Source organism: Budorcas taxicolor, chromosome 10 (genome assembly GCF_023091745.1).
Source record: "Budorcas taxicolor isolate Tak-1 chromosome 10, Takin1.1, whole genome shotgun sequence".
Taxonomy (NCBI): domain Eukaryota; kingdom Metazoa; phylum Chordata; class Mammalia; order Artiodactyla; family Bovidae; genus Budorcas; species Budorcas taxicolor.
In genome coordinates, this window is record NC_068919.1 from 85,535,634 (window position 1) to 85,561,513 (window position 25,880).

The 25,880-nt window shown below is 45.8% G+C and overlaps 1 protein-coding gene across 1 annotated transcript in view; it reads left to right on the forward strand.

Annotated features, from left to right (window-relative positions):
- Nucleotides 1-25,880, forward strand: part of IFT43 (intraflagellar transport 43) — a 110,477-nt gene that overhangs the window by 47,248 nt on the left and 37,349 nt on the right. Inside the window, exon 3 of the mRNA XM_052646371.1 lies at nucleotides 87-151. Within this exon, the coding sequence (XP_052502331.1) occupies nucleotides 87-151 (65 nt within the window). The remainder of the gene's footprint in view (nucleotides 1-86; nucleotides 152-25,880) is intronic.

A 25,880-nucleotide genomic window follows, 5' to 3' on the forward strand; every position in this document is an offset into this window, starting at 1 on the left:
GTCGGTTTAGGTGACCTTAACCTCGGCCCCAGTTTGTTGGAATGGTGATGCTGAGTGACTATTTTGTTGGCTTCTGTCCCTTGCAGGTTCCCCCTCCCAAGCCACCCCGCCGGCAAGGACGCTGGGCAGAGGACTCCGTGAAGGTTTCCAAGTGAGTGCCAGCATCTCAGGGTGGGATGGGGTGGGTTGTGTTTCTGTGTTGTTGTTCTGTTTTCTTAAAACAGCTTTGTTGAGATGTAATTCCTATACCTGACGGTTCACCCATTGGAAACGTACAGTTGAGTCATTCTTAGTATACTCACTAGCTTCCCAAGTGGCTCAGAGGATACAGCATCTGCCTGCAATGCAGGTAGACCTGGGTTCGATCCCTGTGTCAGGAAGATCCTCTGGAGAAGGAAATGACAACCCACTCCAGTACCTTTGCCAGGAAAATCCCATAGACGGAGGAGCCCAGTAGGCTACAGTCCAGGGGGTCCCAAAGAGTGGGACACGACTGAGCGACTTCACTTTCCCTAGTTTACTCAGAGTTGTACTATCACCACCACAGTCACTTTTAGACCGTATTTATTATCACCCCTGCTCACCCCATACCCATTAGCAATCACTGCCCTTTTCCCCCCAAGCTCCCCTGCCCTAGACAACTACCAATCTGTTTTCTGACTCTGATTTGCTGTTTTTGGACATTTCGTGTAAATGGAATTATATACCATAAGTCCACTGCATATGGGTGAGTTCCATTCTGAGAGCTTGTTCAGAAGTCCAACAGAGTTAGCCTAGGTACGCACCCAACACAGTCAGCTGTATAGTACTGTACTGTAACAGGTTTATAACACTTTTTACACAAATAATGCATACATGAAAAAACAAAAAAAAAAACATTTTTAATCTTACAATATAGTACCTTGAAAAGTACAGTAGCACAGTTCAGCAGCTGGCATACAGGGACTGGCACACACGTTGGCATCTTTGAAAGTCTGCAACTTGAAGGTTCTTATGTTGGGGACTTACTGTATTATGTGGTCTTTTATGAGGGGCTTCTTTCACTTGGCATAATGTTTTAAAAGTTCATCCATATTTTGACATTCGGTGTTCTTCTTAAAGTTACTTTTCTAAACAGATTGGAATTGCCTGTTAGTTACAGCTGGATTACAAATCATTTGGTCTTCAGTTTCCTTTTACTAAGTCTTAGATGAATGGTAAACCAGTACACATATATATGTATATATATTTGCTGTACTTGGCCAACAATATAGTTTAACTAAAGATAAACTCTGGAGAAGAATTTCCTTTTCTCAAAGAATAGGTATTACTTTTGTTCTGAATTTCTTTCAGCAATTGTTGCCTTGAAAATAGCATTATCAAAAATATTTTTTTCCAGTGTTCCTCCCTTCCTCCTCTGTTCCTCTCCCCACCTCTAAACACAGACACACGCCAACATATGCTTTCTTCTCTCCTGAAGCATTTGAAGACAAGATACAATCATCATGATATTTAATCTCTGAACACTCTAGCATGAATCTCTAAAGACTGACATTCTCCAAATAATCACCGTATAATTGTCACATCTAAGAAATTTCGTGATTTAATAATATTTAAAATATAGTCTCAATTTCCCCGGTTGTCTCCAAAATGTCTTTTGTAGTTCCAAGATCCAAACAGAGTTCATATACTGTGTTGACAGTTGTATCTCTTTTTAGGATCTTTTACTCTTTAAAATATTTCCAGCTCCCCTTCCCCGCTACCATACCTTCACCCAGTGTATTGACTTTTTTGAGGAATCCAGGTCAGTTGTAGAATGTCTCAGACTCTGGATTTTGCTGATTGATTCCTCATGATTAGATTCAAATTAAATGTTTTTGGCAAGAACAAATGGTACTGTATCCTTTTTATTGTCTCAAAATGGTATAGAAAAATATACTCAAGAGATATCCTACTTGCATCCTTATTCCTTTCACCTCATTTCTATCCATCTCCTATGGGTAACTTCTTTATTAGTTTCTGGTTTACCCTTCCTATACTTACTTCTTTCTGCAAAATAAATAAATATATATACAAAATTTTTAATGTATCCTTATTTGTTTATATATACTAAGACTTAGCAAACTGTGGCCCACAGGCCAGTCCTCTGCTTTTGATGCAATTTTAAAGGTTTCTTTCCATTATAATTATTATAGAATAGTGACTATATGCCCCTGTGTTGTGTAAACATCCTTGAACCTGTCTTACACCCAACAGTTTTACCTCCCACTCCCCTACCCTATGTTGCCCTTCCTCACCACCATCCCCACTGGTAACCACTAGCTTGTTCTCTGTGAGTCCACTTCTTTTTTGTTATGTTCACTAGTTTGTTGTATTTTTTTTAGAATCCACATGTAAGTGAAATCTACAGTATTTGTCTTCCTCTGCCTGACTTACTTCGCTTAGCATAATGCCCTACAAGGCCATCTGTGTCACTACAAATGACAAAATTGTGTTCTTTTTGTGACTGAATAGTATTCCATTCTGTATCTGTGTGTGTGTGTGTGTGTGTGTGTGTGTGTGTGTGTGTGTGTGTACACCATTTCTTCTTAATCCATTCACTTTGTTGATGGACATTTAGGTTGCTTCCATATTTTGGCAATTGTAAATAATGCTGCTTTGAACATTGGGGTGCATGTATCTTTTCAAATTGGTGTTTTTGTTTTTTGTGTATATACGCAGGAGTGTAGTTGCTGGGTCATATAGTAGTTCCATTTTTTTGTTTTTTTTTAGAAACCTTCACAGTTTCCCACAGTGCCTGCATCAATGTATATTCCCACCAACAGTGTATAGGATTTCCTTTTCTCCATATCGTTACTAACATTTATTGTTTGTGTTCCTTTTTTTTTTTTTTTTTTTGATGATGATAGCCATTCTGACAGGTGTGAGGTGGTATCTCACTGTGGTTTTGATTTGCATTTCCCTGATGGTTAGTGATATCTAGCATCTTTTGATGTGCCTGTTGGCCATTTGCATTTCGTCTTTGAAAAAAGTATCTGTTTAGTTCTTCCACCCATTTTTTAATTGAGTTGTTTGATGGGTTTTTTTTTTATGTTGAGTTATATGAGCTGTTTATATGTGTTGTATATTAACTGCTTATTGGTCCTGTCATTTGCAAATATTTCCTCCCATTCAGTATGTTGTCTTTTCATTTTGTTTATGGTCTCCTTTTCTGTGCAAGAACTTTTAAGTTTAATTAGGTCCCATTTTGTTTATTTTTGCTTTTATTTCCTTTGCTTTAGGAGATCCAAAAAAAAGCATTGCTGCAATTTTATGTCAGGGTGTTCTGCCTATGTTTTCCTCAGTGAGTTTTATAGTATCCGGTCTTACATTCCTGTCTTTAATCCATTTTGACTTTATTTTTGTATATGGTATTAGAGAATGTTGTAATTTCATTCTTTCACATGTAGCTATCGAGTTTTCCCGTCGCCCCTTGTTGAAGAAATCAGCTTTTCTCCATTGTATATTTGTGCATCCCTCGCCAAAGCTCAGTTGACCATAAGTGCACACCCACCTGTTTTTATACATCACGCTTTCTTGGAACATGACCACATTATAAACCTACATTTTATTTATTTATTTTTAATTGAAGTATAGTTGATTTACAATGTTGTGTTAATTACTGCTGTACAGCAAAGTGACTCAGTTTTACATGTATATTCACTTCTTTTTCATATTCTTTTCCACTATAATTTATCCCAGGATATTGAATATAGTTTCCTGTGCTGTACAGTAGGACCTTGTTGTTTATCCATTGTGTATACCAGTCTGATAATCCCAAACTCCCACTGCGCCCCTCTCCTGCCCCCCCCCACCCCTTTGGCAACTGCGATTTTAGTTTTTATGTCCCTGATTCTCTTTCCATTTCATAGATGGGTTCATTTGAGTCGTATTTTAGATTCTGCATGTAAGTGATACCATATGATATTTGTCTTTCTTTTTCTAACTTCACTTCGTATGATCGTCTCCAGTTACAGCCATGTTGCTACAAATAGCGTTATTTCATTCTTTCTGTGGCTGAGTAATTTTCCATCGTATGTAAGTGCCGCGTCTTCTTTATCCACTCCTCTGCTGATGGACAGAGGTTGTTTCCCTGTCTTGGCTATTGTGAAGAGCGCTGCTGTGTATCTTTCTGAACTACAGCTTTGTCTGTGAATATGCCCAGGAGCAGGATTGCCAGATCACATGGTAATTCTGTTTTTAGTTTTCTGAGGAGCCTCCATACTGTATTCTTCATTCCCATCAACAGTGTCAAAGAGTTCCCTATTCGCCACACCCTTTCCAGCACTTATTGTTTGTAGCCTTTTTAATGATGGCCGTTCTCACCATCTGGCATAAGGTGGTACCTCCTTGTAGTTTTGATTTGCATTTCTCTAATAATTAGTGATGTTGAGCATCTTTTCATGTGCCTACTGGCCATCTGTTTGTCTTCTTTGGAGAAATGTCTATTTAGGTCTTCTGCCCACTTTTTTGATTGGGTTGTTTGGTTTTTTGTTGTTGAGTTATATGAGCTGTTTGTGTATTTTGGAAATTAAGCTCATGTCAGTCACATTGTTTGCAAATATTTTCTTCCATTTGTGGGTTGTCTTTTCATTTTGGTTATAGTTTCCTTTACTGTGCAAAAGCTTGTAAGTTTGATTAAGTCCCATTTTCTTTTTCAATTGCATTGGGAGACTGACATAAGAGAACATTGGTATGTAGATCTACATTTTAAAAATTAGATCTCTCATCCATGTGAAATTAATTCTGGTGTATAATATGAGGTATGGATCCAGTTTTATTTCTTTTTTCTAAATGACTTTTGTCCCAGCATCATTTATTTGAAAATTCATCCTTTCCCACCTTCTCTATGGCCTACTTCTGTTCATGTGCCTGGGTCTACTTCTGGACTCATGATTCTGTTCCAGTGGTCTTTTTATTCATATATCATTAAGTACCACACTGCTCCTTCCCGAACATAACACTCCTTTTTCATGTTGCTGCTACTGCTAAGTTGCTTCAGTCGTGTCCGACTCTGTGCAACCCCATAGACAGCAGCCCACCATGCTCCCCTGTCCCTGGGATTCTCCAGACAAGAACACTGGAGTGGGTTGCCATTTCCTTCTTCAATGCATGAAAGTGTAAAGTGAAAGTAAAGTCACTCAGTCGTGTCCGACTCCTAGCAACCCCATGGACCGCAGCCTACCAGGCTCCTCTGTCCATGGGATTTGCCAGGCGAGAGTACTGGAGTGGGGTGCCACTGCCTTCTCCGTTTTTCACATTAACCAAGTACAAGAAGAGGAGTGAGAAGTTCTAGTGAGAAGCTACTAAGTTATTAGGGGATTCTTGTGTTTGTATTATCTGGAATTTATTTTGAAATATGAAAATGAGACAAATCCTATATCTGCTTCTTAGAGGAGAAAAAAAAAAGGGAATCTCATGTTAAGTCCTCAATGAATATATTAAAGATTTTTCCAGATCAGATCAGTTTCTCCTGGGAGGGAGGCACTTTCCCATTTCCTGTGTTACTTTTCAAAGGATTTGCTTGTTCAGCTTCCTTGGTCCATGACCCAGTCCTGACCACTCAATGGCAGTGTGCCCAGGGCTTATCCACCAGCCTCCTCTTCTCTGTCAGCGCTCACTCTTGGCATAATCTCCATTCAGTCCTGGGTGTTCTCCCATCACCTGCACACTGATGACCCTTGCACGGAGTTTGTGTCTCTAGCCCAATCCTTCCACCGAGCATCTAGCCATCCACACCTCCTTTCTACTTGAATGTGCAACTCAGTCCTAATGTATCCAAATTCAGTTCAGTTCAGTTCAGTTCAGTTGCTCAGTCATGTCCGACTCTCTGCGACCCCATGAATCGCAGCACGCCAGGTATCCCTGTCCATCACCAACTCCCGGAGTTCACTCAGACTCACGTCCATCGAGTCCGTGATGCCATCCAGCCATCTCATCCTCGGCCGTCCCCTTCTCCTCCTGCCCCCAATCCCTCCCAGCATCAGGGTCTTTTCCAATGAGTCAACTCTTCACATGAGGTGGCCAAAGTTACTGGAGTTTCATCTTCAGCATCATTCCTTCCAAAGAAATCCCAGGGCTGATCTCCTTCAGAATGGACTGGTTGGATCTCCTTGCAGTCCAAGGGACTCTCAAGAGTCTTCTCCAACACCACAGATCAAAAGCATCAATTCTTGGGCACTCAGCCTTCTTCACAGTCCAACTCTCACATCCATACATGACCACAGGGAAAACCATAGCCTTGACTAGACGGACTTTAGTCGGCAAAGTAATGTCTCTGCTTTTGAATGTGCTATCTAGGTTGGTCATAACTTTTCTTCCAAGGAGTAAGCGTCTTTTAATTTCTTGGCTGCAGTCACCATCTGCAGTGATTTTGGAGCCCCCCAAAATAAAGTCTGACACTGTTTCTACTGTTTCCCCATCTATTTCCCATGAAGTGATGGGACCAGATGCCATGATCTTCATTTTCTGAATGTTGAGCTTTAAGCCAACTTTTTCACTCTCCTCTTTCACTTTCATCAAGAGGCTTTTTAGTTCCTCTTCACTTTCTGCCATAAGGGTGATATCATCTGCATATCTGAGGTTATTGATATTTCTCCCAGTAATCTTGATTGCAGCTTGTGTTTCTTCCAGCCCAGCATTTCTCATGATGTACTCTGCATAGAAGTGAAATAAACAGAGTGACAATATACAGTCTTGACGTACTCCTTTTCCTATTTGGAACCAGTCTGTTGTTCCATGTTCAGTTCTAACTGTTGCTTCCTGACCTGCATACAAATTTTTCAAGAGGCAGGTCAGGTGGTCTGGTATTCCCATCTCTTTCAGAATTTTCCACAGTTTATTGTGATCCACACAGTCAAAGGCTTTGGCATAGTCAATCAAGCAGAAAGAGATGTTTTTCTGGAACTCTCTTGCTTTTTCCATGATCCAGCGGATCTTGGCAATTTGATCTCTGGTTCCTCTGCCTTTTCTAAAACCAACTTGAACATCAGGGAGTTCATGGTTCATGTATTGCTGAAGCCTGGCTTGGAGAATTTTGAGCATGACTTTACTAGCATGTGAGATGAGTGCAATTGTGTGGTAGTTTGAGCATTCTTTGGCATTGCCTTTGTTTGGGATTGGAATGAAAACTGACCTTTTCCAGTCCTGTGGCCACTGCTGAGTTTTCCAAATTTGCTGACATATTGAGTGCAGCACTTTCACAGCATCATCTTTCAGGATTTGAAAGAGCTCAACTGGAATTCCATCACCTCCACTAGCTTTGTTCGTAGTGATGCTTTCTAAGGGCCACTTGACTTTACTTTCCAAGATGTCTGGCTCTAGATGAGTGATCACATCATCATGATTATCTGGGTCGTGAAGATCTTTTTTGTACAGTTCTTCTGTGCATTCTTGCCACCTCTTCTTAATATCTTCTGCTTCTGTTAGGTCCATACCATTTCTGTCCTTTATCAAGCCCATCTTTGCATGAAATGTTCCCTTGGTATCTCTAATTTTCTTGAGGAGATCTCTAATGTTTCCCTTTCTGTTGTTTTCCTCTATTTCTTTGCATTGATCACTGAAGAAGTCTTTCTTATCTCTTCTTGCTATTCTTTGGAACTCTGCATTCAGATACTTATATCTTTCCTTTTCTCCTTTGCTTTTCGCCTCTGTTCTTTTCACAGCTATTTGTATGGCCTCCCCAGACAGCCATTTTGCTTTTTTGCATTTCTTTTTCATGAGGATGGTCTTGATCCCTGTCTCCTGTACAGTGTCACGAACCTCCATCCATAGTTCATCAGGCACTCTATCTATCAGATCTAGGCCCTTAAATCTATTTCTCACTTCCACTGTATAATCATAAGGGATTTGATTTAGTTCATACCTGAATGGTCTAGCGGTTTTCGCTACTTTCTTCAATTTAAGTCTGAATTTGGCAATAAGGAGTTCATGATCTGAGCCACAGTCAGCTCCTGGTCTTGTTTTTGTTGACTGTATAGAGCTTCTCCATCTTTGGCTGCAAAGAATATAATCAATCTGATTTCGACGTTGACCATCTGGTGATGTCCATGTGTAGAGTCTTCTCTTGTGTTGTTCGAGAGGGTGTTTGCTATGAACGTCGACATTCTAGGAATCAGTGAACTAAAATGGACTGGAATGGGTGAATTTAACTCAGATGACCATTATATCTACTACTGCGGGCAGGAATCCCTCAGAAGAAATGGAGTAGCCATCATGGTCAACAAAAGAGTCCGAAATGCAGTACTTGGATGCAATGTCATAAACGACAGAATGATCTCTATTCGTCTACAAGGCAAACCATTCAATATCACAGTTATCCAAGTCTATGCCCCAACCAGTAATGCTGAAGAAACTGAAGTTGAACGGTTTTATGAAGACCTACAAGACCTTTTAGAACTAACACCCAAAAAAGATGTCCTTTTCATTACAGGGGACTGGAAAGCAAAAGTAGGAAGTTAAGAAACACCTGGAGTAACAGGCAACTTGGCCTTGGAATGTGGAACGAAGCAGGGCAAAGATTAATAGAGTTTTGCCAAGTTTTGCCAAGAAAATGTATCCAAATTGGTCCTCTTAATTTCTGCGCCTTCCCCCACTTCCACCCTTTCCCCTAGCCTGCACCTCCCCAAGCCCCCTCAGGTCTCCATAAATGGGCCCCACCTTCCCTTTCACTCAGACTCTGAACTTTGGGATCATGCTGGACTCTTGCGTCTCCACTCAGGTTCAGTCCATCAGCAAACCATGTTCATTCTAAACTTCAAGCACACCTGTTGTCTGCACTGCCAGCATCATTCCTGGCGCTGACTCGAGCCAGGCCCTTCTCCCTGCCTACCTTTGCCTTTTTCAGTCTCAACTGCAGGAGCCAGAATGACCTCTTTACAGCACAGGTGAGGTCATTTCACTTTTAACAGCTCAGAACCCTCCCGGGGCATCTCCCCCCAAAAGTAAACTGCACAGTCTTTCCCACGGCTTCCCAGGCTCCATGTGACCTCGCTGTATATAGCACCCTTCATCACTGTTCCCCGCCTCCCACTGGGAGAGTCACCACCTGACATGTCCATATACATGTGTGGTGTGTGTGTGTGTGTGTTAGTTACTCAGTCGTGTGTTGCTCAGACTCTTTGCTACCCCATGGACTGTAGCCTGCCAGGTTCTTCTGTCCATGGAATTCTCCAGGCAAAAATGGAGTGGGTAGCCATTCCCCTCTCCAGGGTATCTTCCCAACCCAGGAACAGAACCCAGATCTCCTGGATTGCAGGCAGACTCATTACCATCTGAGCCACCAGGGAAGCCCGCATATGTGTAAACACACATACACGTATTGTCTTTTTCTCTCTACTGTCTTGTTAGCTCTGTGAGAGGAGGCTTACACTTGATCACATACCCCCAGGTTCCTCAGACAGTGCCAGGCCATAATAAGCTCTCAGTGACTATTTATTGAACACATGAATGATGAGATCAGTAGTTCTGGTGGGTCACTTACTGTGTCAGTGTGGGACTAGAACTCTGGGAACTGGCAGATGTATTGAGGAGGTGATACTCTGTATGAAGAGCCTGAACCAAGGCAGTGGTGTGAACATGGACAGGAAGAAGATTTGGAGACATTTTGGAGAAAGAGTTAACAGAAGTGCCGTTGGTTGGGTACAGGGCAGAGGGCAGAGTTTAAGGTCATTGCAAGGTGCCTGATCCCGGTGACCGGTTGGGTAGTGGTGTCATCAGATGAGGAAGGCAGAAAGACTTGACTTGGGAGCCGGTGGCAGAGAATATAGATCATTTCCTCAGTGTAGGAGTCTAGGAGAGAGGTTGAAGAGCAGTTGCAATTTGAGCCATCTGTACAAATAGAAGGCAAGGACAGAGCCTTGGATTTGGCTGTCTGGAGATTACTAGGGGCCTTTGAGAAAGTGATTACAGTGATTTGTGTTGGGGCCAGAGTCAGTTACAGCATGTGGAAGAGGAAGATGGAAGTGAGGTTGGGAACAGTGGTACAGGCTCCTACGCTGAGAAGGCACAGACACAGGTGGGACGGTATTTGGAAGGAGGAATCTGTGTTGAGCCTCGTGTGTGTAATACCTGGCAAAGAGTGATTATAGATGAAAGGGAGGTGGTGTGAAGAAATAGCATCCTGAGGGATGGGATAAAACCTTCCAAGAAAGGCTAACTAACCTTAGACAGGAAGAGGCAGGGACATTTTTTCCTTCAGGGCAAGAGGGGGTTTGGAAAGGCCTGTAAGTTATCAAGAAAGGCTGAGGGAAGTAGGGAATTGGGGGCTACTTCATTTTTAATTGACCTCTTTTTCTCCCCTTCTTTTTTTCAAAGTGGGAGGGCAAACTTGAGTGTTAAACTTGTTTGAGCAAAGAAGAGCTGGGATCTGGAGCCTAGCAGAACAGATTGGAAGCAGGAAGAGGAAAGGGGATCAGCCAGCCGTAAGAGAGGCAGTTGTTGGGCTGTGCGGAGGGTCTGCCCCATGAAGCTGGAAGCGTGAACTCCTGCTATTTGCAGGCACCCCAGGGAGTCCAGAGTGTCAGTAGGCTTTCTGCCCCACAAGAACTTGGGTTCCAGCTAGGGAGATGAGGCATTTTCATGCACAAAAACCAGGATCACCTGGAGCACATCGTAAGTGAGAAACCAATGGAGTGGCCCAACTTCTATAATGTGACGTCAGAGGAGAGTAATCACCGTGGTCAAGGAGTGCCTTGAAGAGGAGCTGGGGGGTCAAGCTGGGGGAATTCTGGTGTGCAAAGAGGATCATGGGAAAGGATTAGTGTAGGTGTAAGTGTTGGGGGTGGGAAGTAGTTACCATATTGTCAGTCTGGTTAGAGCAGAGAAATCACACTAAAAATAGCGTGCCCTTAAATTCTTTAGGGATGTGCTAGGCACCTGTCTCAGTCAGCTCAGGCTTCTACAACAGTCTCATAATCAGGGTGGTTTAAATAGCAAACATTTATTTCTCACAGTGCTGGAGGCTAGAATTTTGAGATCTGGATGCCAGCATGGCTGGGTTCACATGGCCTTCCTTGGTGCGTGCGCACACAGAGATCTCATGTCTCTTTCTTATTTTATGAGGGCACTAATCCCATCATGGGGGGTCCACCCTCATGACCTCATCTAACCCCAATTAGTTCCCAAAGGCCCCACCTTCAAACACCATTGAATTAGGGATTAGGGTTTCAACGTTTGAATTTGGGGGGCCATAAAGATTCAGTCCATAGCTGCACCTTACCTGTGCATTACACCAACCATATTGGGTAGTACAAGGTGGGGAGAAGGAAGGTGAGGCTTAGAGAGGTCTGTGTTGTCCCAGTGGGAAACGGGAAAGAGGCTGTTTACTGAGAGGCTCACAGCCCACAGCCACAGGGGTGTGAATTTCTGGGATACCTTTGTTTTATTTGCATAAACCTGTCCAAGCTAGAAGGCAGGGCATGTGTTGCCCACCTCCCTGGTCAGAGCTGTTGGCTGCTGGAACCCAAATACTCACCCCTGAGCCACTTAGGAAAGAGCTGTATTCAGGAATGGCCCGAGACCTGGAGTCACTGCCTGTTCCCTCTCCTGGCACCCCAGACATAGCTATGCCAAAGAATCCATCTTGGAGCCAGGCTGGCCTTGGCTCTGAAGTTGTCCGAGGTGGGGCACTTGTACCCAGTGGGGAATAGAGCTGAACAAGAGTCAGCCAGACTTGGGAAAGAGAGAAAGGAAAGGTAGTCTGATTAAGTTTTGTCTCAAAGTATCTGTTTTTGGGTTTGTCCCTGCATTGATCTGCAAGGGAATGAGGCAAGTAATGGCCCCTCGGGGACTTTCAGGACTTTGCTCTCAATGTCAGCTGTCATTTTCAATCACCTTCTCCCTCCCAGCCATTAATTTTGGCCCAGGATCATGGGGACTTGTCCATCTATCACTCCTAATTGACACTAAATGATCTGTCAGTTTATTGATGAACGGCAGGAGTGGAATTGTCACAATATATTTTACTTTCTAACAACTCCTCCTGACAATTTTACCTTGTCCATCTCACTCTCCTCACATAAATCTCCATTGGCCGCTCATTCCTTCTCATGGGCTGTTCTGGTGCCAGCCACTTCCACACCATCTGCACGCGTCAAGGACATCAAGATGGCGGTAGAACAGCCCGTGTGCTGGTCCTGAGGTTGCCCCCTTCCCTCCTCCTTCTCTCTTTCCCTCTTGCTTTTTTTTTTTTTAATGGCAGAGATGTTCCAAGAATACTAAAGGGCTTCTGTCCTCTCCCTCGGTGTCATTGCCATACCGGAGTCTCTTTACCTTCTTGTTAGCAGCGAGTAGTTAATTCTTATTAGGCTACCAAAGTGTGAAAGGCAAAAAATTCAGAGCCGCCAGGCTCCTAGATCTGTGAGCACAGTTGCAGACCTGTGTTTTGTCCTCTTTAAAGTAGCTGTTCCAAGCTGTCCATCCCCATAGAAGTCAGTTTCTTAGAAAGATGTCACCGAAGGTGGGTTAGCTGAAGCCTGCTCACTGGTGTGCTGTGTGCAGGATATAGGTGGGCCTTTGGGGCCCAGCTTAGAGCTGCCAAGGACCCTGAGCTGTCACCAGCGGCCACAAGCAGTCTCATTTGTCCAACCCCAGTTTTCTATTCAGCTGTTATTAAGTGCCCCCAAGTCTTGAAAGAGATGGGGAGGTGCTGGGCTAGATATATATAATGGTATACTGTGGGCATGAAAAATCCTTTATCCTTTATGAGGCCAAGGATGAGCAGAGGTGCTCGACAACATATTAAAATGTCATTGCCCTCCTCCCTCCTTCCGTTCCTGTTGAAGATAATTTTTGTTAACTGATAGGGACTGTTTTTGTTTATTAGCCATCCTTCCATTATCACGCCTATCAAAATTAATAATGGTTCCTTAATGTCATCTGATAGCCAGAGTATATTCATGAGCACTTCCATTGTCTCAATGTCTTTTTATGGTTGATTGTATAACAAAAAGGGCAAATCAAGGTCCTCACCTGTATGTAGTCATTACATGTCTTTAGTCTCTCTCATTCTGCAGCCATCCCCACCCCACACCCGCCTCTTTTTTTCTCCCATGCCATTGATTTTTTTTTTTCCTTTGAGAAACTTGTCCTAAAGGGTGTCTCACATTCTGGATTTGGCCTGTTGATTCCTAGTCGTGGTATCTGACTTGCTCCTTTGGCCCCCATGTTCCCAGTGAGGCTGGGAGTTAGACCTAGGTCAGCTGATGGTTAGACACAGACTCACCATCTGGCAGAAGCGCTTCGGAGGTCGTGTTGTGCACATTCTGCTGAGTCTTGTCCATAGGCACAGGTGTCCCGGCTCCCACTGTATGTGAAGCTGTGATGGGTCCCTGGAGTCAGGGGTGTGGCCTCCATGTTACATTGCCCACCAGACTCCCACCTACTGGTCAGAGTATCCACTGATGACTGTTGCCTTGAGCTATGATTTCATTAACAGGTGTCATATGGTAATTTTCTAATTTTCACTCATAACAGAAATTCTTCCATAAAATACTTCCTCTCCAACTGTCTGGTTGCCTGAAATACAATTCATTACACCTTTCATCCTGCTTTTCCCCGTACTCCATCCAGTCTTTTTATTTTGAAAATTTTCAAATCTATAGAAAAGTTGCATATAGTACAATAAAACATCCTTTCCATTGCTAATGTTTTAGTGCATGTGACTCTTTCCTCATTTTCTATTTTTTTTCTTTTTCTGACCTGTTTGAGAGTGGCAGCTGCCTTTGCATTTGCATTACTTACCACTTGACATATACAGGTTCTCAGTACATACGTGATCATTGAGTCTTTTGGACATTTCTTACAGAGCTCCAGTAATTAAAAAGGGACCAGATATCCTTGACCCCTTGACCTTCAGAATTTTCATCAATAGATACGATTTTGTTTAGCAGTATGGAAAATTTCTTTTCCACATGCTGCCCCGAGCCATGTGCTGCCCTGGGATCCCAAAATCGGCATGACATAGCAATGTCTGCAGGGGTCCTGAGCACCATGAGTGAACATTTATTTAGTTCTCAGCAAGGTTGATCAAGTATCAGAGATGAGTGTCCAGTGTTGGATGAAATCAGATGAGGCCATTGCACATAAGATGGTTGAGAAGGGAAGTCTTGATAGGTTATTGTGCATCCATTTCCAAAAGCTGTGCCCAGGGCTCGGGCGCCCTGGCCCTGTTACTGAGGATTTCGGAGACACCCGTGTGAGCCCCCTGCTTGAACCTCTGTCTTGTCTTTGTCTGTACTGCTTTTGCCTGCACATGTGCTTTTCTTCCACATGGCTTCTGAGATGCGACAGATTAAAAAAAAGTGGCTTCAGGGCCAAGCAACAGCATACCTTTCTAATGTACACCTTCCATTTGTTCCATCTGTGTGGGCTCCCAAAAAAGGAATTTCTCGCCTTGCTCTCAAGCTATGTTCAGAACCTGAATGGAAAGATGATAAAAGGACAATCTAGATGGGTTTTTTACTTTAATGAACTTAGAGAATTCACAGGGATTTTTTCGGCTTGTTGATTTGTTTGTGTAGACCATTGAGAATTTCATTGTGTCATTTATCGCTGTAAATCATTTATGTTCAGTCGGACCCAAAGATGAAATAGATAGCAAAACTGCATCCATTAATATAACTAGTGAAAAATGTGTCCTCAGGAAGTGGGGAAGAGTGTGTGATTTGTTGAGCTCATTCTGTCCTTACACTCTCTTGTCTTCAAACGCTTGTACTGTGTTGGTGGCTAGTAGGTAGCGGGCATGAAGGCAGGACTCTGCAGAGCTGTCCTTTCCGACTCAACCCCGAAGTGCCCACAGCCGTGAGGTACTCACTGCAGGTCACCCTCCATGGGCAGAGGTGAAGGTGAGTTGGTTCATCCTGCAGACACGGGGACAGAGTGCTGCACTTTGGCCAGCGCTGCCGCCAGGTCTAACTCTGGTCGACAGAACCCCTTTTCATAGTGATGATGTTTTGCCTCTTTGTGGAGTAAGGTCTGTTTGACCTTAAAACTCAAATGTAGCTAAGTTGAGAAAGATGGCTCACTTCCTGAAGAGAACTGTGACAGAGAGAAAGAGCAGGGCTCAGAGACAGTGCAGAGCCTTACGCAGTAGGCACTGTATCACTGCACCCCATCTTTTGAGACATCAGAACTGTGAGTGAATTTTTATTTATTTTAAATAAATTTTATTTTTTCAACTCTTATTATTTTTATTATTAGAGTATAATTGCTTTGTGATGCTGTGTTAGTGTCTGCTGTACAACCAAGTGAGTCAACTGTACATATATGTATCCCCTCCCTCTCGAGCTTCCCTTCCACATCCCCCATCCCACCCCTCCAGGTCACCACAGAGCGCCGAGCTCAGCTCCCTGTGCTATGCAGTAGCTCCCTGCTAGCTGTTTTACACATGATAATGTATTTATATGTCAGAGCTACTCTCCCAGTTCGTCCCACCCTCCCTGTTACCCCTCCTGTGTCCACAAGTCCATTCTGTACATCTGTGTCTCTATTCCTGCCCTGCACATAGGTTCATCTGTACCATTTTTCTAGACTCCCTGTATTTAAAAAATCATGGTATAGAATTTAAAAGATTAAAGAGACTGGGATCGTGAAATTTGCTAAGACAGTAGATCTTAAATATTCCCATTATACATGGACACAGATGGTAACTGTGTGAGATGATGGATGTATTAAGTTGATTGTGGTAAACATTGTACACCTTAAATATATATAATCTCTGTCAGTTATGCCTCATTAAAGCTTTAAAAAAAAGGCTGGGATATAAAAGGAAAGTTTCTTTCTGTTTTTTTGTGCCCCCAGATACTGATTCCCTTCCTGTGTCAACCACTGTTCACTAGTTTTATTGAGTTTCCTGCCAAAGATACTCTGTGCATTTACAAAAAATATAAGTTAATGTGTTCTATAACTACGCCCCCCCCATAAATGGTAGCATGTCTATTCTGCATTTTTATCATATAACAGTCTTTCTTGGTGATCTTTCTGAATCTCAATACAGAGTAGACTTGCCTCATTTTTAAGGGCTGCATAGTACTCCAGAATTGCCTATCTCCGTAGAAGTAATCATGAGCAGACAAGAGACAAGCTATTCTCCCAGGCTGTAAAAGGAGACTTGCATTGTTTATTCATGTAATAGCCGTAACATGACTCTTTGGAAAATATCAAAGGCTTCAGATACAGTACATATAAATTCCATAGGCTGGAGAACAAATAGGAAGCATACATCATTTTTTTCACTGAAGATTGAGAGAGGGCCATTTTCATGCGTTGCCATTTGGATCAATGAAAGTGATGTTCTGTGTTCTATTGATTGCAGTTTAGGGGCCTGGATGGCTCGTCTAGTGTCACAGAACCAGTTTACTTATGCAGATGACTAAATATGAAATAATTGGAATCTTGCAATTCCGTCAAGTGCCTCCCAGTTGAAGGTGATAGCAGTCTGTTCCCATAAGCCCCGCGTGGAGTAGCATTTGGATACTTCCCTTCCCGCTCTGAAAGGTGGAGTAGTCTTCCTGACAGGCAGCCCTGCGCAGGCCCTCCCTGGAGCAGAGGTGAGTGGCTGGTGCCCAGGGAGGTGAGGAGGGTGCATGCAGTGACTGGAGATGGGCCCGCTGCCTGTGTGTGTGAGCCCGGGAGGGGACAGCTGAGGCCGGAGGCTGCACGGCGCCCAGGAGCCGCGTTTCTAGAGCCCACATCAGCGGCCCTGCTTCCCAGTCACCTGCAGGGAGGCCTGTTGGAAGGGCTGCCTAAGACTGCAAAGTAACAGGCTCCGATCCCCACCCTGCCCAGAGCCTGCACCCAGCTTCCCTTCAGGCCCGCAGCTTTTCTTGACTAGTTAAATGGTTTTATCTTTATGATTGAAAGCCAGGAGCGATTCTAGAATAGGTTCTTGGCATGCCCTGTGAAGGCTTTGACTTTTGGGCCTTTGCAGTTTCTAGTTTTGCAGAGGTGCAAATTCTCGTGTACCTGGAGCTGGGAACCGGGGGTAGGATCGTAAAAGAGGGAGTCTCTGAGGTTCGGGAAGGGATCAACAGGCCCGTGGAGGGGTCCCTTAATTTACAGTAGCCGAAAAAGCACAGTGTCCTATGGAATGTTCCTGTGCCTCTCTGGATTATCACTTAGTGCAGAGATCTTGAAACTAGAAGGTTCTGTCCAAATCCTTTCAGATTCTGGTGCCTCTACAGTGCTGCCTTGGGTCTGCCTGAACTCCTTCCACTGCTGGGGGATTCAATGGAGACATTTATATATTTTTAAAGTCTTTTGTAGTTATATAAGCAAACCAAGGACACTTTAATGATATAAAAATTCAAACAAGACATGAAGCTAAATTTGCCTGAAACTACCATTGCTTCCACTCCTAGTCATCTCTCTAGAAGTAGCTACTCATAACAGTTCATTGGTATCTTTTACCAAAATAGATATATTATATAGTTTTGCATAGTAGATACACCTTCAGAAGTATATATATGTAGTTGTCCCTCGGCATCCAAGGGGGACTCCTTCCAGGACACGCATAGGTATATAAATCATCAGTGTTTAAATCCCTTATATCACATGGTGTGTTATTTGCGTATAACTTATACACATCCTCCCATGTACTTTAAATCATCTCTGCATTACTTATGATAATACGATGTAAATGCTATGTCAGTTCAGTTGCTCAGTTATGTCCGACTCTTTGCGACCCCATGATTCGTAGCACGCCAGGCCTCCCTGTCCACCACCAACTCCCGGAGTTCACTCAAACTCACATCCATCAAGTTGGTGATGCCATCCAGCCGTCTCATCCTCTGTCGTCCCCTTTTCCTCCTGCCCCCAATCCCTCCCAGCATCAGAGTCTTTTCCAATGAGTCAGCTCTTTGCATGAGGTGGCCAAAATACTGGAGTTTCCGCTTTAGCATCATTCCTTCCAAAGAAATCCCAGGGCTGATCTCCTTCAGAATAGACTGGTTGGATCTCCTTGCAGTCCAAGGGACTCTCAAGAGTCTTCTCCAACACCACAGTTCAAAAGCCTCAATTCTTTGGCACTCAGCCTTCTTCACAGTCCAACTCTCGCATCCATACATGACCATTGGAAAAACCATAGCCTTGACTAGACGGACCTTTGTTGGCAAAGTAATCTCTATGCTTTTCATTATGCTATCTAGGTTGGTCATAACTTTTATGTAAATAGTTGTAAATACAAAGTAAATGCTATATAAAGAGTTGGCAGGGTATGGCAAGTTATAAAGTTTTGCTTTTTGAGACTTTTTTTTTTTCCTTCAGATATTTTCAATCCGTGGTTGGTTGAATCTGCAGATGTAGAACCCATGGATATGGAGGGAGGATTCTGTGTGTGTGTGTGTGTGTGTGTGTGTGTGTACACACTTGTAAATACACTTATATACAAACACACAACACCCCCCCACCCCCGCCATGTTTTTTTAAACAGCTCCTCTTTAGGAAATTTGCAGCTCCATCCTCTGACCCAGATTCCACCTTCTGGGGCCACACTGCAGAAGCGTGTGTAGACAACCCACACGTCATGCCCAGCCCTCTTGTTGTATGGATGGGAAAACACACCCACACGGTGTTTACTGCGGCTTTGGCACTGGCTTCTGTGCTAAGCACAGTTGTCTTAATTTATCCTCAAAGCCCCCCCTACACCCCGTTAGGTAGGTTCTCTTATTATCCCCACTAAAAGACAAGGAACAAAACTTCAGAAAGGCTGACTAACCTGCTCACGGTCACACAGCCAGTAAGAGCCCGGCAGGATTTGACCAGGTGAGTCTGACCGTGGGTCATGCTCTTCTTCTCTGCGCCTTGCCACCTTCTGTGCCGTGCCCTTGACCCCTGGCGTTGTGTGTGTGCACTGGCTGGGGTCTCAGCGGATGTTCCCCAAGGGCAGAGCAGCACGCGGTGAACTCGTGACCCACGGCTTCCCCGGCTGCCTGCCCGCAGAGATGGTGAGTGCGAAGGATGCGGTCTGCACAGGCCAAGGCCACGCCAGTCACATGGTCAGCAGGCCCAGCTGGGCTCGTGGTTCAGTTCAGTTAGCATCAGAAACGTTCGTTCCTTCTAAGCCTGCTGTGCCCTCCAAGAACTGGATCCGTCCCCTCCAAGAATTGGATCCATCCCCAGGCAGCCAGCTCTGGAGCCGGTTCTACTTACAGGTTTCGGCCGTGGCTCCTGCCAAGGCCGAGGGCAGAGTGGTCCGTGGGCTCTCAGCCCAGAGCAGGCGCGCCAGGCATTCATGAAATGAAGGCAGGCATCTGCCTGGGAGGCTGTTTGCCCTGCCCTTCACCCCCATACTTCCCCCGCACCAACCCCCTCCTTCCGAGGGTCACTCCTTCCTGCCCCGCCCCGCGCCCCGCCCCGCGCCCCTCCCCGTGCCTGCTGGAAGTTGAAACGTCTGCCTGTGGTCTAGTCTGGTGGCCCTGTCTGTCACCCGCTCCCCTGTGACCCCGGCGCAGGCGGGTCATGTGGACTCTTTGGGCTGAGGTTCCCAAGGGGTTTGGACTAGATGATCTCGAAGCTCCCCCACTCAGCTGTAGGATGTCACGGTCCTGGGAAATCCCAGGTGTTCAAGCCCTGTGGCCCCGGGATTTCTTCCCACAAGCTCTGTCTGGGAGAAAGCGGGGCAGTCCAGCTTCTCCTGGTGCCCCCAGCTCCACACCCCTGGACTCTGTCTTTTCAGCCGAATGGTCCCTAAGGCCCTGCACAACTCAGAAAGAGTGTCTGTCCGTCTGAACTGTGCTTTCTGGACAGCCGCTCGAGACAGATCATCTGGGTGCATAAAACCACGGCCTTGAAATAGAATAATTGACAGACTCCGAGACGCGGCAGGCCTTCCAGGCACAGGGGCCGGTGGAGGAGGCCTGGATGTGCCCCAATGTGCTTGGAGCAGGCAGAGCCTGGGGGAGACGGAAGCCCGCAGTCTGCCTGGAGAAGTGAAGGAAGTCAGTGGACAAGGCAGAGAAGGACCTGCATGCAGGGCCGTGAGTTCCAGGCGTGTGCTTTACCAGGAGCCTTGGATGTGTTGACAGCTGTGACCAGTGGTGCAAGGGACACACGATTACACCTCCTCTGAATGCTTTTCTGATGTGGCACCATCTTGGGGAATTTGCAGATAGAAGACACCCGTTTCTCCCACAGAGGCCTCCTCTTAAGGGCTGCCCCAGCTCCACTCTGTATAGCGAGTGCTTCTCTCTCCAGACTGGATGGAGTTGCAGAGAGGCCTGCTCAGCTTTTCCCTTGAGTGTGACATCCCTTTTTTTTTTCCGGCAGATTTTGGTGATGTCACTCATCCATTTCCTGTGAATTGCTCTCCTCATGTATCCATTTCAGATCATTGCTCTCTCTTATGAGACTACTTATTAAGGTTACCTAATTATGATTTCATGAGGGTGGTTTTTGCACAGGATATGTGTTCCTCCTCACCTGGAATGACTTCTCATTTGCCACTAGTTTTGTTGTATTAGTGAGGTTGAGTTCATCTGAGGTTGAATTCATCTACAAGCAAAAATGTACGTGTGTGCTCAGTGACTGTTATGTCCCGCTCTTTGTGACCTCGTGGACTCTAGCCCACCAGGCTTTTCTGTCCATGACGTTACCATGGCAAGAATACTAGAGTGGGTTGCCATTTCCTCCTCCGAGGGATCTTCTCAACCCAGGGATCAAAATCCTGTCTCCTGAGGCTCCTGCATTGGCAAGCAGCAGAGAACCGTATTAGTAGAGATCTAAATGGAAAGAGGTTTATCTCAGAAAATAGGAGGTCCAGGACTTTGTGGTCCAGGGCTGATGCGGCAGCTCCGTGGTGACAACAGGGATGGAACTCTTTCCATCTTCCTGCCCACCATCCTTTGCATGTGGTCCTTTGTCATCATGCTGTGCCTCATAGTGCTATAATGGCTGCTGTACCTCCAGACCTCACCTCTGTTTTCCAGGCAAGAAGAATGGTGGATGATATGGAAAAGACAAAGCAGTCTTTCTTAGCAAGAATTTGTCTTTTGGAGGTGAGGGGATAGATATGCTTTCCAGGGACTGCTGCACCTTTCTCGTTGATCGGGAATGTATATGCTCACCCCTCGGTGCAAAAGAGGCTAGGGAGTGGAATATTTTTAGTTAGGCTCATTACCAACTAAAGCAGAATTAGGGTTTGAGTTGAGAGGACGAGGACAGGAGTTCTGAGTAGGCACCGTGCTGTTTTCTCTGGTCGACTCCATCAGGCCGAGAGACAGAAAGCACTGGTTGGGGTTCTTTCTGAGACTGTCTTGTGATATAGAGAGTCGGGTGTGCTAAGGAGCATAAAAACAGTCTCCACCTAGTGCTGGGAGCTTCTTAGAAGTAGGGAATCATTTGGAAAGGACTCAAAAGGCAGAAAAAGTCGCTTTTGAGACAGGGATAAACAAAAGTGGCTGAAGTGAAGAAAGGGAGCCAAGTGGCAGAGAAAGTAAAAAGCAGGAGATGGACACCATGAGAAGGGTGTGCACTGAGAAGGCTGAGGGTGAACCTGGAGACCGAGTCAGCCTCACGGGAAGTGGCAGGCGGCTGGCGCGTGGGGACTGGGGGTGTGTAGATGGTGGGCGGCCGGCCAGGTGGGGAGGGTGGGTGTGTCTCATTCTTCCTGGGTTGGCTGCCCGGCATGTTGGCTGAGGGGTTCCCGACAGGTTGAGCCAGAGGCAGCAGTAACCTGGGAAGCAGGGGAGCGAGGGGGTAAGAAGCAGAAAGTATGGAGCGATGGCTATGCACACCTAGCCAGCACCCATCTCTGGGCAGGGGTTTGGTTATAGGATTGAGGAGGAGAAAGACAGTGTCTTGAGCACAGGGAGTGGAGACTGGAGTTAAAAGCATTCTCATTATCATCATAATGCAAGTAGCAATGGCTGTTCATCCTGTGTGCCAAGTACTGTGCTAAATACTTGATGTAAATTAACTTGATTCTAATGACAACCCCGTGAAGTGAAATGTGGTACTATCACCAGTTTTGCAGAGTTTAAGTGACTTGCTCAGGAGCACACAGCCAGTGAATGAATGGTGACACTCGGCTTTGAACCCTCTGACTCCAGAGCCGGTACTCAGAGCCAGCTGAGCCCTGGGGCCTCCAGCCCTCTGGGAGCGGGAGAGCAGAGGGTTGATTTCTGAAGTGCCCTGTCGGGAGGTCCGGAGGGTCAGCAGGTCCTTCTCTCCAACTGCTTAGAGGGAAAGGAGGTAGAAAGGAGTCATAGTCAGGAGGAAGTGAGCCACCCAGGCGGTTAGCAGAGGAGTGGGAAGGGGAGGTACAGGCTCCTAGTGAAGCTGGGAGAGTGCAGCAGGTTTTGACAACACCTAAGAAAAGAGCCTTCCCTGGAGGCTCAGACGGGAAAGAATCTGCCTGCAGTGCAGGAGACCCGGGTTCGAACCCTGGGTCAGGAAGATCCCCTGGAGAAGAAAATGGCAACCCACTCAGTACTCTTGCCTGGAAAATTCCATGGACAGAAGAGCCTGGTAGGCTACAGTCCATGGGGTCACAAATAGGTGGACACGACTGAGCGACTTCACTTCACTTCTTCAAGAAAAGAGGCCTTCCCAGGTGGGCTCAGTGGGTAAAGAACCCACCGGCAATGCTGGAGACGCAGGAGATGCAAGTTCAGTCCCTGGGTCAGGAAGATTCCCCTGGAGGAGGGCATGGCCATCCACTCCAGTGTTTTTGCCTGGGAGCGTCCCACGGACAGAGGAGCCTGGTGGGGTACGGTCTTTAGGGTTGCAAAGAGTCAGACACGGCTGAAGCAATAGAGCACAGGGAAAGGGAAGGGGGGGCCATAGAGGAAAATGTCTTAAATTCTTCTTAGAGAGAGTCTGTGTTAACTTTGTCGTCTCTAGAAATGACTGCATAAGGGAGAAGGGTCCCCCGCTTCCTTTTCCTGCTATTCCCTTCCTCTTCCCTTCCCCACGCGTTGACTTTGGGAATTTCCAAACCAGCATGTGACAGTGATTGAAATTTTAGGGCTGGGTTAAACCAGCTGTGGGGATCGGGAAGATTCCCCTGGAGAAGGACATGGCAACCTACTCCAGTGTTCTTGCCTGGAGAATCCCGTGGACAGAGGAGCCTGGTGGGCTATGGTCCATGGGGTCGCAAAGAGTCGGGCACGACTTAGCAACTGAGCACACAAACCAGGTGTGGGAAAGGGGCGGCTTGGGAGGTTGTCAGAGTAGGAAATGGTTTTCATGGGAACAGACTCGGGGGGTGGGTGGTGGGGGCCAGTAGAGGCAGGGTCAGTGTCGTTCACAGAGCCGAGGAAGGACCCGAGAGGTCACGAGGTGAGCCCCTTCGGTTTGGAGATGGAGAAAATGAGGCCTGGGGTGGTTAAGTGGCTCAGGGGTAGAATCTTAAGACTTAGAAAAGCCAGCAGATGTCACCTTGGCCCACCGCCCAAGGTCGTCCAGCTAATTAGTGTAATAGAATGTGCCTCTCGTTCTGCAGCCATGCCATCCTCAAACCTGGAGAACGGCAGGCATTCATCTCAAGTTCATGAAAAGGCCGTGCACTACGCTGTTTGTGCAACAGCGCGTCTGTGAGAATAAAACCTGTCTTTACTGCGGTCCTCCGGGACCCTTGCAGAAATGAGATGTTGATCATATGAAGCAATCTTACTGAACAAAACAAAAAAAAAAAACTTTCAAGGAAAAGAAGTTGTGTCCCCTGAGCCAGCCCGTCTGCTAAAGGGGGATACGCCGCTTTGCAGAGTGAGCCAGCTGAAAGCCAGCAGGGAGCGATGGGGGCGCCCGCCATTGGTTAGAATTCTCCTGGCATACATGATCTCCTTGTTCTCCCTTTGATGGATTCAGTCTCTCAAAAATAAAATGCATCTGTGAACATCATACCTGCCTTTTCCCTTCTCTTTTTAGTCCTTTATTGAGAAGTAAGTGAAAGCAGTTTTCGTTGTCGAAGCCACAGCCCGGGCAGACGTAGGTATAATTTATGCACACGAAATAGAACCCCTTTTATATAAGCTCAGTTCTTTTCTGGTCTGATGGGTCTGCTGGTGGTTTTACTTTTTGTCCCATCTACCCTCAACCACTGCTGGTTACTGGGGGCTAGGCCTCTTTCTCCTGGTTTCACGGTGGTCATCGCGCAAGAGGCCATATTGAGAAATGCCAGAGTGTCCTCGGTTCTGTACCGGGGAGTCACTGGGTTGGATCCGGAGCCTTCCAAAAGGCTGCCCCACACAGTACCCTGCCAGGCCCCAGGAGGGCCTCGCACGCTGGCAGTGGAGGGGGGGCCACCTCTAGCAGCAGGTACCACCGCACCACCTTCCCTGTGGACAGCTTCTCACTTGGGTGAGTCCCAGTCTGAATGTGGGCCTATGGGGACCACAGGATGCAACGGAAAGAGAGAAAACAACTAGTGAGTGACCGGAAGGAAGTCTCTACCGGCTTCTTTATTACGGAGGAAAAAATTCTAGGAGAAGTCAAAGACCCTGCCCATTCAGTGGAAATCATCTCTAGTTTTTTTTTAAGTGGACTGAAGTAAAGGTTTTCAGAAGCACTGATGAAAGTTTGCCCCCTGACTTTGCCAGCCAAGGTCCATACAGTCAGAGCTATGGTTTTTCCGGTAGTCATGTATGGATATGAGAATTGGACCATAAAGAAGGCTGAGCGCCGAAGAATTGATGCTTTTTTAACTGTGGTGCTGGAAAAGACTCTTGGGAGTCCCTTGGACTGCAGCGAGATCAAACCAGTCAATTCTAAAGGAAATCAACCCTGAAGATTCATTGGAAGGACTGATGCTAAAGCTGAAACTCCAGTACTTTGGCCAACTGATGCAAAGAGCCAACTCACTGGAAAAGACCCTGATGCTGGAAAAGATAGAAGGCAGGAGAAGGGATGACAGAGGACGAGATGGTTGGGTGGCATCACTGACACAATGGACATGAGTTTGGGCAAGCTCCGGGAGATGGTGAAGGACAGGGAGGCCTGGCGTGCCGCAGTCCATGGGGTCACAGAGAGCTGGAGACAACTGAGCAAGTGAACAGCAACCAAAACGGACTGTGGAGCCATGATTCCCACTTATTTTGGTTACCACATCCTGTGTCATTTCACTTTTCGTCCTTGTGGCCACATTTCCCAGAGACCAGCCCTAAGTCTCAAAGTTTCCCATCGGCTTTCAGCCCCCTCCAATTGTATCAATGGGAAAGTCTCAGTTCCTTAATCCCTTTCTAACCTTGCTAATCTACCTTTTTAACAAAGGAGGAATATGCCATAGGCTCAGACTTTGGCAAATAGCAATATGTAGCTATAATAAATTTTGTGTTTTGTTTAAGCTGTCTTGAATTTTTGTAACTACCTTCTCTATGGTTGGTAATGCAGAATTTCCATTGAGAATGTAAAGTTTTCTTTTAAGTAAATTAAAGCAAAAGTAAGGAGTCAACTTAACATATAAAGTAGTTGCAGGAAGTCCACTTAGAGCAAAGTGCGTGAGGGTGGCATTTGAGCGTGGCAGATGTTTCGGCAGCGCTTCTTCCCAGAGGTTTTTCCTCCCCATCCTTCTCCAGCAGGAAGGGTGACTGTCTTCCACTTAACCCATCGTGCTCCTTTTGTGTGCCGGATATGTGGTAGGTGGCCTACTGTTCAATGTGAAGTGAAGCTCAGTCATGTCCGACTCTTTGCAACCCCATGGACTGTAGCCTATCAGGCTCCTCCCTCCATGGGATTTTCCAGGCAAAAGTGCTGGAGTGGGTTGCCATTGCCTTCTCCAGGGGATCATCGTCCCAACCCAGGAATCAAACCCGGGTCTCCCACATTGCAGGCAGACGCTTTACCGTCTGAGCCACCAGGGAAACCTGCTGTTCATTGTACCCCCTCTCAATTGCCTTAGTAATTGAAGGGAAAAAAAGGAGCCCAGTGAA